Below are 16,508 nucleotides of genomic sequence, written 5' to 3' on the forward strand. Positions count from 1 at the left end.
TGGATCAAAATCTCTGACTTAACCAAAAAGAAAATCTTCCTTTGTAGCTCTTATCAGGTTTCCATTTCAAAAGACATTCATGATTTCTTCTTATATTTGATCCCAGGAGGCGCATCCTCATCCTGAATTCTATGAGAGAATCATCCCTACCCTAAGACACAAGGTCAGCGCCAGCATTTATTACATCATCCCAATTAAGACCAGGTAAATGCGGAGGGCTTCATCAAGAAGGGCTTCCATCTTAAAGCCCCACCCTCTTTGCAATATTGATAGAAAGGTTGACAAATATGACATATGAGATTAGACTGGAATCCCCATAGACTATGATGTTTGCGTATGACGTTGGGCCTCATTCACTCATAAATGTGTAGTTATGTTCTTACTCCCGGCACAAGTTCAACATATACGCAAGATCATCATCTGAGTCATGATGCGTGCATACCAGCCCATTTGCTTTGCGCTATTGTGCGTATCTTGAGAAACCAGAATCCATTGTAATTGGACGCTCGTACCTACAAAACCCGCCCCTATTTCTATCTCAAATGGCATCCATTTGACGCATCTTGGCCAATCTGCACAGGTTTAAAGTTGCGACAAAAAGTTTCTGAGCTTTCTTAATCATTATCCTACTTTCATAAGGTTGGTGTCATTAGAAAGCTTGTAAACACAGAAACTGACAAGTTTCATTTATTGTCCACAAGGTGGAAATTTGTCTTTTGTTTCCAATAAAGAAAGAAAACAGATAAACAAACACTTACACGCATCTTAAAGGCAAAATGCAGGACACTAGTGACATATACAATAACAGACAGCTCTAACAAGACATATTATTACTCGAAGCCCTGATGGCATTTGCAATAAAGGAGTTTTTAAATATATTTCAACTTGCCTTTGCTACTTTGTAACGTCTAACTAAAGGGAGGAGTTGAAACTCCACTCAAAGTGGGTGAGTGGAATAGTTTGCTATCTTAATGGCTTTTTTCTTTAGCACTTCCTTATAGATTCCTTTTGTATCTTCCCAAAGATGTTTGAGGCTAAGTTCACTATTCTCTGCATCTTCTTCCTTTCATGTTACGGTTGACAAACCATATTGCCACATTAAAGGTTAAGATGAAGTTCTTATAAACTGTTTCCATAATGTGCATGCTCACTCTGAAGGAGTTGACCTTGCAAAGTATGGTTGAGGCGTTGGTTGAAAGATTTAAAGAACGTGGTCAGTGTTATCATTGAAGGTAAGGTTGCTGTCTATGTAAGTGCCTAGATATTTAAAATTATTTGCTAACTCTGTAGATCAGGTGTGGGCAAACTACAGCCCAAAATGAATAAATCTTGTTGATGTTTTATTTTCCAAGTACTGTGGTTTTTCAAAGACACATATAATGCTTTTGTTCGCTTTCATTTAAAATTAAATGCATTTATTTTCTGCGATGAGGTGAGGTTACCAAAACACTCCATCCATCTGCTACTGGCCCCTCTGTCAAATTTTAGAACCCATTGTGGCCCGCCAATCAAAATGGTTGCCCACCCCTGCTGTAGAGTGTCGTCTAATTTGTAGGGGCTGCACAAGGTTGTTTTCGGAAAACAAGTACCTCCTTAGTTTTAGTTAGTCTAAAGAGCTAAACTAACACTAGTTTTGGAGAGAAGATACATGTTCTCCATCTACTTCTTACCCCGCTGAGTTATAATAAGGCAGCTAAGGCCATATCGTTTGCATACTTAAACAGATTAAATTTTTCCTGGACTATTTGAAATTCATTCGTATATAAGGAGAAAAGCAAAGGTGATATTGTCACTTGAGGAGCACCCGTGTTAAGCACAGTGATGTTAGACCGAGCATCATTGACAAGGAGAGTCAGCGAAGAAATCTCCGACCAGATGTACATGACCTCAATTTTCCCTTAAATCAATGAGTCTCAGCAAAAGCGTGCTGTTAAAAACAAATGTGAACTCAACAAAAAATAACCTTGGCCGAGTGAGTGGGGACCTAAAGATGCATAATTAGTAATGTCAGTAATTCTTAATTAATTCCTAATCTAAATTAGAGCAGTGATTCTCAACCTTTACAGAGAGAAGGCACATATTTCGGATATGTGTATTGGAAAATTTTTCACGGCACACCACTTGGCAAAATGATTCACAAAAAGTGTCTATTCAGGTTAATTATTCGCCTTCGGACCCCAGCCGCAATTATCTGGCATGCGCAAGTAATTTACATTGTGATTGCCTATGGATGCCACACGGTGGCGCCAAACAATACTATAAATTTGGCTTTGGCCTCTGCGCATTAAGCTCATATATGTGCATTTTTCAGCAACGTATGAGTGGAGTTAACCCATCAAATAGGTGGATAAATGGTGATGATGATGGCAGTGCAGTTTTAGCACAAGTTTCAACGTTATAAATACTACTAAAATAATGAATACAGTGTTCTGCATTGGTAAATACGAGAGAACACGCCACATAGCAGTAGATGTAATGAAAGCAGTAACTGTGATGTTATTATAAGCAATTGTGGTTAGTTCATAATGTGGTTAGAGTATTGAGAGGTTTGTTGAAATGCATTTAGGGTACTTTTTCATATGATGTTATTGTAAATGTAAATCCCTCTTTGAAATATGTAGTAGGAAACTACCACAGCCTGTTTTCTCTGTTTTTAGGATGTGGGTCTGAACACAGATGCTGTGGTCAGCCGTTCATCTTTCAGCTGTAGCAAACAGCATTCAGACAGTCAGTCTAAGTCACTCGCATTCCCTCTCCACCATCATTCCACGACGGAGAGCAGCCATGCTCGCTCACTCTCCTCCAACCATCAAAGTCTCAAGCCCATTCAGGTCATGTTCCCTCCCTTCAAGAAACACCCAGGTGAGGAGACACTAACGGCTTCACTGCACTGAATTATTTTTTGGCCTTGAACTTCAAAGCAAAATTACATATAGGGGGTCACTGTCATGATACTCATTGGCGTCAGGTCACACCTAAGAACCAAAAAGAGCCTGTTCTAAAAATAGCTCAATAGTCAAGGGACTGTGTTTGCCAAGGAATATTGTAGAAATGATCATATGAATATGTAAACACTTGCACAGATTTCTAAAAATGAATGCAGGTGCGTGATTTGATGGCAGTTGTATGCTATGCCACTTCTCAGAATACAAAGCACTATGGCTTTAAGAGGCATTAAAATCAACGTGGAGTAAGGATGAGGTCATACCATTTCACAGCAAGGGTTACTCCACTATATTTAATTCACATAAACGGACTCAAGAGCATGCAATCATGATTCCCTCCCAGAGGTTTTTTCAATTCAAAGATTTTGTAGGTCTTTAAAGTCTGATAATTATTGGGCTTCTATAAATTGAGACAAATAGTAAATAAAAAACAAAAAAAGTTATCTTGATATTTTTTCATCCATATATGTTGAGTCTGTTCGTTAAACCAAAATGTAATTTCAATCAATTTCTATTAAAAAAATTGTGAAACCCGTACTATTTTTGTAATTTTGTTTAAACTTGTCCATGCGATTAATCTGCAAAAAAAAAAAAATCCTCCAAAACAAATCACTGATTTGCAAAATGACTTCTCAAAGAGAAAACATTATTCCGAGTGTTGATATGTCTAAGAAATGTCATTGTTTATTCTGCCTTTCAGAGAACTGCACTCTCTGTGGAATATTTCGCATCACTGTCCACTGCCTGACTTGCCTCCAAGGCATGTGTTCCGAGTGTGACAGACTATACCATTCCTACCCTGAAAGGGCTAAGCACCGTCGAACTGCTGTCACATCTTCGACTTCTTCCGCCCCAACGTCTAAAAGTGGGAATAGAAAAAGGTTGGTCTGAATACATTTTGCAATATATGTTACACACATAATTGGCAACATTTTTGTAATTTTTCTGTCAAAATGTGGTATAATAGTTCAACCTCAAGATTCACTAAACAGTTACAGCTTTTAACCTTAAAAAAAGGCTGAACCAAATACAATATGTGTCAGCACTGCTGGCCTGGACAGAAATTTACTGGCGCTCATCTGGCTCATTTTATTTGTTGATTATTTAGACATCACCTATCTTACCTTATTTAAATCGATGCATTGAAATTGTTAAAGTAGACAAATTTTAATGATATATTAATCTGTTATTCACGCAACATTGCTTACTGTGTAACATTTGAACAATTGACAAAGTTGCTGGGAATGAAATAATCTTTAAATGTCAATATAGTTTCTCATCGGTAGGAGTTTGACCGGCGTTGTGGCTTCCACTTTCAGTTCTTCCTCTTGGCATTGCCTTCACTGCACAAAAGTCAACTCAGCCCAGGATGTGCTGTGTGAGGGTTGTGAGTGCCCTCGCTATGAAGCACCAGGCTCTGCTGCAGATGAATCTCCACCAGCTACCATTACAGGTCTGTTCTATCAGTTGGCGCTCCCCACAACTTCTGTAATGTGATTTTTTTCTTCATCTTACTATTTGCTTTGCTTTCTTTTGACATTTTGGAAAATAATCTGCAGACGAGTGGTGTCAAAACTTTTGCATCACGGAACACATCCTTTCCGTCAAAGGGTTGCCATGACTTGGAAATAAAATCAATATATAATAATCTCATCATTCACATGAGGAGCAGGATTTGAACCCAGAAGCAGACCGAATACAAACATGTCGAAGTAAAAGTCTTCTATAAATGGAACAAAAATGCAAAGTAAAAACTAGTGATGGATGAGAGAGGTGCAATTGCAGATTAAGTTTCTAAAGTGCAGCTGCACATGGACGAGGGCAATATTGGACAGGCTCAAGATTCTCAAATATATCAGAGGAGCCAGCAGACGGCCTATCCAAACCTCTTTTACATGTGTTCTACATTGCAGGAGAAATTGCTTCAGAGAAAGGCAACATAATGCAAAGACTTGAATGATATTATTGTATACTTGCGGTTTTCAATCAGTCAGTATAGTCTGTCAAGTGGGTTGCCTGCAAGAGTCAGTATTAGTGATACACTATCAACACAGTGTGTCAATGTGTCAACACGCTTTATGACGCCTCATCATTTTGACTAAAACAGGGCTTAACTCGAGCTTACATCCTAAAGGAACAAAGCATAAAACTGACACATCAAGATACTTCAAGGAACAACCAGTCATCTTATTAATCATCTTATTATGTATGCACAATTCCCTGTGCATTTCATTATTATATATATATATATTTTAACAACAAATTGAATTTGAAACCTGAAGTCATGTAAAATAGTGACAACCAAATATTTACACATTTAGTTCACAACTAATATTAAATTTTTGTTTTAAGGGTTTGGTTTAAAAAAAAAAAAAGGCCCTGTAATCCGTAAAGATTGTAGAAAAATCACAAATATGAGACCAATTTTCTGCCAAAAGGAAAACAACAAATCAAGCAAAAAAAAAATGAAGTGGTCACACTTGTGTTTGGCACCTGTATTATAGATCTCCACGCGGGGACAATATTGTTGTTACCCCTCTGTTAATCAAAGAAATATTATAGTAATAATATAATAGTATTAAATGAAAAAACATTGCTTTCATAAATGAACATTTTATGAAAATTAATCATTGAAAATCAGACTGTGTTTATTATTTAAATAACAAATTACATACATAAAGACAAAATAAATTCCAAGTTGTTTAAAAAAAATAAATTAATTATTGACATACATAATATAATCCACTATATCATGTATAAGTTGTTTTGTTTGTGTCATGAAATAAAGTTTACTTTTCTTTATCAATGTTGATGCAAATGAGAGAGTCACTTTTCTGCACCAATATTATAGATGGCCACTGCCCATTTTATAACTTTTTTTTTTTTTTAAGGCAATATTTTAGAGGCACTTACCACAAAGTGTTGCTTTAAATTGCTCAACTTGAAACAAATAGTGCTGGACTTGTGGAAATATAACCACTGTTTTAATGTTTCAATATAGAGTGGCAGTGTAAGAGCTGTACTATGGTCAATGCAGCCAGCAGTATTCTGTGTGAGGTATGTGAAAGACCTCGTTTGGCAACACGACCACCGGTTACCCCTTCACACCCTCCTATCACCCCACCCAGACCACCAGCGCCTGTACTCGGCATGCCCGGGGACCCTGACAGCCAGGTATGTTGATTCTTTGGGTCGATAGTAATGCCTCAGAATAAATTAGGAGAGAGACAAATTTGTTTGAAGCAGTCAGTGTCCATTGTATATTATATATATATGTATATATATATATATATATATATATATATATATATATAGATATATATAGATATATATAGATATATATAGATATATATATAGATATATATGTATATGTATATTTTATATGGCAGGCAAGGGAAGTTGGCGGCCCAGTCTGTGATCACACTATAAAAAATAAATAATACATTTTTAAATTAAAAAAAGAAATTGTGAGATTTATTTTTTTAACAAACCTAAGGAATTCTTCAAAGAACGGTCATAATTAGTCAATGATTTCCATTAAAAAATGATGGGGAAATGTGGAGAAAAAGTCCAGACAAAACAGGAAAATCCAAAATACAGTATGAAAAAAACTCTAGAAATATTCACGAACATGTGGATCCGCGGGTGCCAAACTGAGAATATAAAGGGGTCGTTAATTTTAAATTGTAATATCAACAATCACCACCAGATGGCTGACATTTCTTAGTTGCAGCAACGTCGTATATAAACAGAGTCTAACACAGGCTAACATGAGAGCTGACTGGATGTAATCGGTCACATGATTTTCCAGGCGCCATCTTGCAGCGCATTGCTCATTGTTACCGAATTAAATTTCTTTTTGTGAGTCTTTCATCATTTTTGGAACAATTGCTGTGAAAAATGAGCATGCGTGGCTGTAAAGTCAAGCGCGAAGCGGCAAAGGTGTGAGAAATTTCATTGTTGCAAAAGTATTCACACCATTGCACCAATTTGTTATTTTGAGTCGAAAATGGTTACACACCATTAAGTATCACAGTGTTCCACGCCTGCATTTAGTCTCCCATCACTCGTATAGGCTTAATTACTTCCTATCAATTGTGCCCAATAATCACCTGTCCTCAGTTATCCCATGGTCAGCAGACAACAATCATGAAGTCCAAGAAGCTGTCTGCAGACTGCAGAAAGAAAATTTGATAGCCTTGATCTGGACAAAGCTATGCAGCCAACACGAGTTCATCAATGTGCAGAAAAGTACAGTTGGGTCTCTGATCCTGAAGTGGTAGCGCCATGGTACCACTGTGAATCTCTGAAGAAAGATCACGGCAAAAGGCAAGAGGAAACTGCTTAGGGAAGTGAGAGCAAACCCTCTGTAACTCTTGAAGACCTGAAAAAGTCTCTCCAGGTGGCTGGGACTAATCTAAACAAGTCTACAATATCCCACACTTTACACAAAGAAAGGTCTATATGGGCGTGTTGCCAAGAAAAAGCCACACTTGAAGAAACAGCATCTCGAGGCTCTTTTGTAGTATGATACCACATATCTGAAAGATCTCCAGCGATGTGGGAAAGAGTGATCTGGTTAGATGAAATGAAAATTGAATTTTTTGGCTCGAACATCAGGAAATACGGCACAAAGGCAAGACAGCTGATGATCCGGCTCATACCATCCCTACTGTCATACATGGAGGTGGGAACCAAACAATATGGGGTTGTTTCTCTTCATCCTGTCCTGGTGAGCTTGTTCATGAACCAAGAGACTATGGAGAGTGTCAACAACATTGGCATCTTGGAGAGGAACCTCTTCAAGTCTGCAAAAATCGTGAACCTCGGGAGGAGGTTCACCTTTCAGCAGACTCATCTGGAGCGTTAATGCAAAGAGGAGTGGGTCAAACTTGCACAATAACATTGCGAAAAGCTATATTCTTCTTGCCAAAGGAGCTGCAACCTAGTTTTGACTATGACTTAATACTTGGTGTGAGTACTTTTTGGGTTGTTGTGTTTGTGCTATTTCAGTTCATGCAAACAGGTGAAACACTTTCTTTTGTTCTGGGCCGAGAAATTGAGTGTTGTGCATGGGTAAAAATACTTTTGCAAACCACTATAAGGTTAGACAAGGTAATCCAGCAATTTAGAATAGTTGTAAAATGTTAAACCATTTGAAATATTGGTTCTTATATAATAGCACAATATTTTGATTACAGATGTGTTCTGTTTTGTGTGTGTGAGTGTGTGTTTTAATAATTTTACCTTTGTCCATTTTTCTGGCCAGTGGGTGTGTCAGTTCTGTACATATCTCAACTACTCACCCGCCACAGTTTGTGAGATGTGTGACCTCGCCCGTCCAGAGCCTGCACCGCTGCCATCAAAGCTCCGCCCTCCCTCCCCAGTCAGACGGGTCCCCGCTCTGCCGGTCAAACCCAAAGAACTGATGCGAGAAGACCCAAACTCCTGTAGGCAGCGCCAAATGAAGGAGGACGGGCTGAAGCTAATACAGCTGATTCGAGCAAGTGCCAGTAATAAAGTGCACAGTTTCACACGTTTGTATTGTAGTGTATAGCATGCTCCTTCTGTCTATGTCAGGATGGAGAGAAGAATGGCATCAGCCCAGAGGAGGTCTACACATGCGTGCGGGTTGCTAAAGACGCCAACATTCTGCCTTGCAAATGGTTGAAGTCAGAGCTACCTCAGCAATTGGACAAGATCAGCTTGTTGTCAGCGATGCTCTCCTATCAGTCTGTATGTGACATGAGCACACACTCATTGTTGTCTCTCACATTCATTGAAGTCTGTGACCTATTGCAATTTAATTGACGCAAAAATCACAATTTAAAGGGTCAAATGTGGTCAATTTACTTAAATTTAAATGACCGAAGAACACACGGCAAAAGCCGACAGAGACGCCAACTACCTTCTGCACATGCGTGATATTGTCGTCTTGACACTATATTATCTAAAACAGCTGTCATTATTTAAGGATAGAAATCAATACATAGAGTCTAACGGAACACTAACTCGTTAACTTGATAATTTGCAGAGTACTTTTCTGGTTGTGAATGTATTCGCCATATTTGATGTGGCATTGCCTCCATAAACGTGGCATTAACCTCACTCAACTTCAAAATGAGACAACCTTCAAAGAAATGCCTTTCCTTCACCCAGTGACACACATTAATTAGATTTGGCTAACAGATCGGCCCCTGAAACAAAGTATGTAGTTATTAAATCTGATGATTACACGTATTTATGCCCTCATTCAACATATCTGTATTTATGACCACATTAACAGTGTGCACCGGATATGAAAAAAATAACATGCGTCATTCTAAATAACTGGAGTGTAGACGTTCATGTAAATAGTTTTTTTAATTGACTTTTAGAGCTGTAAATTTTCATTTGATTTTTAGAGATAATGTAGTTTTTGTAGTAGGATCACTACCCTAACTAACTAGGTTCACTCCAACATGTTTTACTATGCAAGATTTTATGACTTGACTTACGATTTTTCGTCTTTTGTTTTGCCGCACTGCTGCCAGCATGTTGTGGGTCAAAGCATGCAGATTACACACCCCCGCGGGTTACTGCAAGCAGCGCTGTTCCAAAATTTAGAAAATTAGCATCACAAAAAGCACATTGAATGAGCTGCTCTTGACGGTCAAATTTATTTTGTTGCTCAAATAACAGCATAACTATGCAGAGCAAGAATGTAGCATCTTCAGGTTTGTGCTTTCGGTGCCGCCCTTGTTATTTCTGTCCACTGGGAGCACCGATCGTCGCACGCCTCAATGTGTTTACAGAATATAGTTAACTTGCAAAAAGTAGTGTGAATACAAACCGCACCAAACAAAAAAAAAAATTCGGGCCGCCTTTGGTCCGGACCAAAGAACTTTTCTGGTGTGAAATTTGTTAACTATATTAACCATGCACCTGACAAAGACACTCGATTTGTCCTTATCGTTTTGGGAAAATTGTCACGAGAGGGGTCTGGACACTCACAAAGGTGCTATGTTGTCGACATTCCGCACTCTTGCTGTTAAGACGTTGTGCTCAAACATAATCTATATTAGTGAAGGTGCAGTGCGTAGTAGCTCATTTGCATGAAACGCGACATCTATTCAAACCAGTTTGGTTTTCAGAAACGTTACAAAAAAAAGGTTGAAGAGTGGTCCATATTTTTTTGTCCTTAGGTTATTTTGATTAAAGTATTTCACAGCTATTTAGACATCTGTGAGTGGACTACACTGGCATAGACTAATAGATCAATAAACTTGAAAGTATTTTAAATAGTGGAGAAATCCATGATACTATGCCTCCTTCATTCAGTTGTACTCTCACCACAGAATCGGTCATGTGAGGTCCCCACTGAGGATTCTGAAATAATATTGGGTAATTCAAAAGCAAAAGTTGCAGTCCAACTTTCCAGAGCAGAAGCCAAGCAGGCCTGGCTGACAACAGGAGGCGATTCTGAGAGAGCTGCCAGACAAGCTCTACGAGACAGACTCACAAAAGTAACTAATGGTTATCGTTGCTAGAAATCATTGCACCCTTTCCTAAGTCTGTTACTGGTGAAACATTTGTTGTCCCTTTTTCTCCAGGTAAAGATGCTGTGTTCATTGGGCTTCAGTGATGAGGCACATTGTCATGAGGTTTTGCGGCAAAGTGGGGGGGAGGTTAGAGGGGCACTGGCTTTTCTGCAGCGCCCCCTTCTGGAACCCTTTCATGAACGTATTTGGAGTGACAAGCCTGAGCCACCTGTTGATATCCGTCACCCTGACAAACAGGTGAGTTCAAACTCGCTCCATGTAGCCTGTCATCGTCAGTGCTCAAGACGACTCTGTGCATACCATAAATGAGCACACTCCAGAAATTGATGGGAAAACACAAGTGCTTTTAGAATCAGTATGAAAAAATTTGCTGATTACCATGACTTGGACTGAGCATAAACACAGGCTTTCAGAATTATTATTTTCATTGGAATAGTGTGCTATATAACATGCCCACAGATGAGCCATTGATTGTAAATGAGATTTCCCAAAGCAAAATTTTCCCCCTCAAGGGAAGCTTGTGCTAATCATACGTACTTAAATAATAGGTATGTATGTGTGTAAATATTATGTCAGCCCTAAAATTCACCCACCCCCTGAAAAACTCTTTAGTAATGTGATATATTTTTTGACGAATTTTAGCAGAGATCAGTCAACCAGATTACATTAGTAAAATAATGGGGTGCGCTTTTCATATTGTTTCCTGACTTGATTCGGCCCATTCTTTTTTCACATGGTGTCTGAAAACGGTGACCAATTGCCTCCAAAATTCATGTGCTCTGCTCTTGTCCACATCACCTTGCGAAAATATAAAAGTGATCGGCACAATATTTAGGATTTTATTGACATTAAATGTGAGCGCCTATCAGGAAAACCCATTGCCACCCTAACAAAATCAAAAATATTGTGATGATGGTTTTTATATTTCTACACGTTGAAGTGGATAAGAGTAGATATGTGCATATGAATTTTGGTGGCGTTTTCAGACATTTAGCGACACTAAGTGAAGTTTTGTAAGACTCCATAGGTAAGCAGACTGACAGCTACTGCCGCTATCTCCTGCGGTTAACACCACTAGAACTGTAGAGGCTGCAATTAGTATTAAACGATAATTCTTACTTGCAAGACATGGTGCTCTGTGTCTCGGACGCCTGCCTTCCAGGCAGCCAAGGTGCTCCATGCTTGCCACGGGTGGGTCAGGCATCTGAGTAAGCTCTGCGTTTGTAGGCAGCCAAGCAGCGTGCGACGTGATCGTCATCTCACCGAACCTCCGTCCTGTGGACTACGTTAAATTGGCTTACTTTAACTAAAATGCTTGCTGAGCAAGCCGTGCTTGTCGGGTGTTTGACCACGCTAGCTCAGAGCTTCTGAACACAGCTGCTTACTTTATGCTTGTCCGTCTCGACTCTAACTAACTGAATGGCACATTTGAATGTTGGGAATTTCCAAACAGAACTTTGTCAAAGATGCTGGGTAATCGCAGCCAATCAGCTCACGCCCCTGGAACCAATCACGCGCCTTATATGAATGCCTGTGTGCATGTACAAAGCCTCCCAGTCAACTCATCTCTTTGAAACAACGTATCTTTCTGCAATATGACTGTGGATATGGCCGTATTTTCTTTTTTTTTTTTTTTTGGGTGGGTTGGGGTCATGAATATTTTGGAAAAACCCGTGAAAAACTGAAGCCACAAAGCGTGAAGTGACGAGGAAACACTATATATACAAACCACATTAACGTCAAACTAAAACCATGTCACAAACTTATTTTGACAGATGTTATCCAAAAAAACAGTAGAAAATTTGATTTTAATTCATATTTGCTACATATTCCCCACAGTAAATGAGACTTAAGAACTGTAGGGGAAATCTGCTACATTAAGCTGTTAATTAAAGCCACCCCCACAGTGTATCTGTATTTGTCTTGTTTGTCTTCTTAACTTGTGAATTTATTTTACACTTTCAGCGTATATGTCGGAGGTTACTAGCGGTATATGATCTACCAAGTTGGGGCCGTTGTGAGCTGGCACTGTCTCTTCTTCAGGAGCACAATGCCCCCTACTCTCTGGAGGATGTTGTACAGGCTGTACGAGAGTCTCATGACAGGGAGTTTATTAAAAGAGTCCTGGCCAAAGAATGCCCCATCTGTCTCTCGGTTTTTCCCCACAGTAAGGTAATGAATGGGTGTTTTTGTACTCATATTTTTGCTGTTCTGTAGAATTAAACCTATTAACTGTTACATTTAACTTATCTTGATGATCGTGTTAACAGAGATGTATTAGCTTCAACTAGTGCACTACTAAATAGGTTTTTGTTGTCCCCTCTTCAGATGCAGTCCCTGACATCGTGCCAGTGTTCCGTGTGTTGTGGTTGTTTCCAGCAGCATTTCACCATCGCTGTCAGGGATAAACATATCAGAGACATGGTGTGTCCAGTCTGTTGGGAGCCCGACATTAATGACCCTGAGGATCTCAACAGCTACTTCTCCACCTTGGACATCCAGGTAGATTGACATCAACACAGTATTATTTTGTATTCATGATATGATGTCTTCTCAGTGTGGCTCCTCCTCCAGCGTGTCCAACAATGTGGTAAAGTTACCTTTTGAAAAAGACCCCGCGACCACTTCTTAAACTGAGACCAATTTTATCTCGGCAAAAAGTTTATATCAAACACCTACTCAACAACAGTCATGACCCCAAACAACTATATTAGTTCATTTTCCAATGTTGTTCAGTACAACAAATGGATAACATGTACTTAAACTACGGGAACGGTCAAAAGCAGTTTTTTTTCCACGACCACCAGCACATTTTCTACTCCTCCTGTGTATGCACAGCGGGGGGATCACTTCACTCGCGCATGCGTAGTCAATCACCAATCAGAATAATCAAACTCACTAAACCATTATTTATAACACAGTAAATTTGAAGTTCTAAATCCTGTAGTTTACCTATAACCACTAAATGTTCATCTTTATGAAATATATCAAAAGAAGAACTGGCTCTTAAAGGTAACACACCCTTCCAGTTAAACAAGCTAGCCCATTTCTATTTGAACATTAGCTTGAGTTACATTTACTGTTGTTCAATTCATGTCCATTTTACAATAATTATCCTTCTTTAAGTTTTCCTGTTTGAAAAATAAAAATGATGCAGATTACAATGGCGTAAACTGATCCAATATTAGCATCTTAGTAGCAAGTTACAGCACAATAGCCTTGCAATGTTCTCACATCACACATTTAGTCTCAATCATGCTGCAGTTTTCGCAAGACTCCCGGTGATTGTCAAGGTGCCACTGGTTAGGGTCTTTTGAGTGGCTCTGGGTTAGGTGCTGGGACCATTCCAGGGTTGTGTGTGAGTCAGCTAATCCTTGTCTGGTAACAGATAGCTCCTCCTCAGGGTCAGGATCTTTAATAGACATTTCCGTTCTATCCACTATGGGATGATCAAGGAATCGTTTTCCTTTGGACCTGTGTTATAATGTAGCACAGCTGGTCCTGGTGTCGAGAGAAAACACATCCATCTGTCAGAAGGACCATATTATCCATTCTGTTGAATGAACTCACTGCACAGCTCATTGGTAAAATTGGGCCATGATCAGTGACCAGAGTGCTTGGCAGCACGTGCATTGCAAACACTTGCCTCAGTTTGTCTGAGGTTGCTCATGATGCAGGCTTGCATCCATTTGGATGGCTCATCCACCAGCATCAGAAACATCTGATCTATAAACCAGCAAAGCCAAATGCAGCCTAGCCCAGGGTTGGTCTGGCCCCTCCATGGGTGCAAAAAGGCATGTGGTGCATGCTATAAATGGTATGACTGGAAGTATGTTTTTCCTTGTTCTCCATGTTTAGCCACCAACCTGATGTGTTTAAACAAACCTTTTTGAGTGTTAATAGTGAGTCTCTTTTGAATCCTCGTTGAGAAGGATTTCTTACCTGTGGCTCATGTCAAACTTTATGAATAGCTTACTACCTGACAAGGTTGCAAATCGCTCATCTCTTGGCAGTGGGCACTCCTCCAGCTTTTTTAAGACGTGATTCACGGTAAGCTTGTTGTCCCCACATAACCTTCCCAATCAGAGATGGGCATTCTGTCCCAGGGATAGACGGACTAGGGCTGCTCACCTGAGCGGTTTTGTACCGGAACAGAATTCTCACTGGATAACATAATTTTAATAACATTCTAATCGGCACATACAATTTTTATTTTTGGTGTATCTCAGCCACCATAGTTTCCTCTGTATTTCCGCTTCCTCCCACGAGCTCTGAGCATTCACTGAAATTGATGACACCAGAGTTCACAATCAATGCACAAAGTGGCTTGTCATATCACTCATACCAGTCCTGTCATCAATATGTGGCTGCAATGGAACTCTACTGAAGAAGGTAATGTTTGGCTGTGTGAAGGAAGAGTTAGCGGCAAGCTGTTGATGAAACTGCTGGTTTTGGGTTTCGTTGGTCTGTGGTTGTCGCTGTCTGTCATGTAGCAAAGGCGAACCACCGGCATTGCCCTTTCTGGGTGCTTTGCTGTAGAAACATTCATCTTTTCTTAGATGAGAGAAGCACAGCTGTCACCTATTGGGGTGTACTCTTTCTGTCCATGTGCATATTTTGTTTGTCAGGTGGCAACAAGGATGGTGTATATAGTTTAAGTTCGAGGGCTCCTCATCACTGAGATGTAACTCAGACTGTTGTTCAACATGGGTGTCGTGATTATCGGGTCATTTATTTCATTAATTAACAGCGTATTGTCTTTACCACACTCAGTCGCCATTGCTTCAACAAACGGAAATCCTTTGAAATCGGTCATTAGCTTAGAAGTCAATATATATATATATTTAAACACATACACGATCTAAACAGAATTTTTATGTTGTGAACATTTATTCTCTAAATCAACATGGGGATTAAAATTAATGTGTCCAAAGGAAACTAGCTATGGTGAAACTAGTAGCAAGGAATAATAATTCAATTGGATAAAATAAAATAATAAAAGCCATAACAAATAAATGATCTAAGCATGAGATGGTGTTAACTTCCAAAATGGACTAACATAACTTCTTTAACTCAGTTTTAAGCAAGCAAAGAAACTCAAATACAAGTCAGCTCTAAAAAGTCATGACTAGGGTAGTGGAGTAATTGGTTTACTGGACATCCAAAAAATAAATAAATAAATAACGAGTGTGAACATCTCCGCTTTACATTTCCACTCCAGGCAACCGTATCAGAAGCAGCCAGATACACACAACACCATAGCAAGGCTCCTCCATATCATGCCATGACAATTTTGCTGGCCTGAATATTTCCTGTGTTGCGTTTGGCTATTCAATGTCAGATTTAGTTTATGACGGACATTGGACGTCAATGAAAATTCTTAACAAATCGCTTCCATATTGGTCCAATACAAGCCATGACATCTAATGACTAAATAAGGAACGATTGTGTAGTTTATGGGACCGTAAGCAACACCACATGAGGGAGAATTTTTGTGACAACAAGCTGAAGCGCATTTGTGTTCAGCATCACGACAACAATTGAAAAACGCATCAGCAAGTCAACTTCTGAATGAAAGCCAAAATTAAGGTTTTAGAATTTCCTAGTCAACTTAAATCTGAACAAAATACCTACAATATAACATTCAAAGGGCCATTCTTGCTCAAATACACTCAATCTTTACTGAATTTAAGCAATTCTGAAAGGAAGAGTTATGCGAAATATCTCGACAGAGATGTGAAAGACTCATCGCCAGTTATAGAAAACGTGTTATTTGTGCTGTAAATGTTGAGAGTAGGTTTAGGTTTTTTTCCCCCTCACCTTTTCACACAGGGAGCTTTGTGTAGGTTTGAATTTTTTTTCCTTTGTTAATAATAAAAATCTTTTTTCACACCCTGTTGAGGAAAGGATATAATAACTAAACGATGGGTGAGCATGGGGGAGGACAGGACCGCGGCTATGAGACTGGCACTGTTACTCGCATGTGGTGGGAGGAGCTATGCCGTGCCCATAAACTCTTGTA

General features: G+C 39.3%; 1 protein-coding gene across 1 annotated transcript in view; it reads left to right on the plus strand.

Annotated features, from left to right (window-relative positions):
* The window catches only part of rnf31 (ring finger protein 31), a 38,057-nt gene that overhangs the window by 6,363 nt on the left and 15,186 nt on the right, over window positions 1-16,508 (plus strand). Inside the window, exons 5-15 of the mRNA XM_088311838.1 lie at window positions 107-163; window positions 2,658-2,862; window positions 3,646-3,826; window positions 4,265-4,398; window positions 5,947-6,119; window positions 8,215-8,448; window positions 8,526-8,681; window positions 10,283-10,450; window positions 10,538-10,723; window positions 12,452-12,658; window positions 12,815-12,988. Coding sequence (XP_088167964.1) covers window positions 107-163; window positions 2,658-2,862; window positions 3,646-3,826; window positions 4,265-4,398; window positions 5,947-6,119; window positions 8,215-8,448; window positions 8,526-8,681; window positions 10,283-10,450; window positions 10,538-10,723; window positions 12,452-12,658; window positions 12,815-12,988 — 1,875 coding nt within the window. The remainder of the gene's footprint in view (window positions 1-106; window positions 164-2,657; window positions 2,863-3,645; window positions 3,827-4,264; window positions 4,399-5,946; window positions 6,120-8,214; window positions 8,449-8,525; window positions 8,682-10,282; window positions 10,451-10,537; window positions 10,724-12,451; window positions 12,659-12,814; window positions 12,989-16,508) is intronic.

The sequence above is a fragment of the Idiotropiscis lumnitzeri genome, chromosome 12, assembly GCF_059441095.1.
Source record: "Idiotropiscis lumnitzeri isolate Australia: NSW breed Sydney's pygmy pipehorse chromosome 12, RoL_Ilum_1.0, whole genome shotgun sequence".
Lineage (NCBI taxonomy): Eukaryota > Metazoa > Chordata > Actinopteri > Syngnathiformes > Syngnathidae > Idiotropiscis > Idiotropiscis lumnitzeri.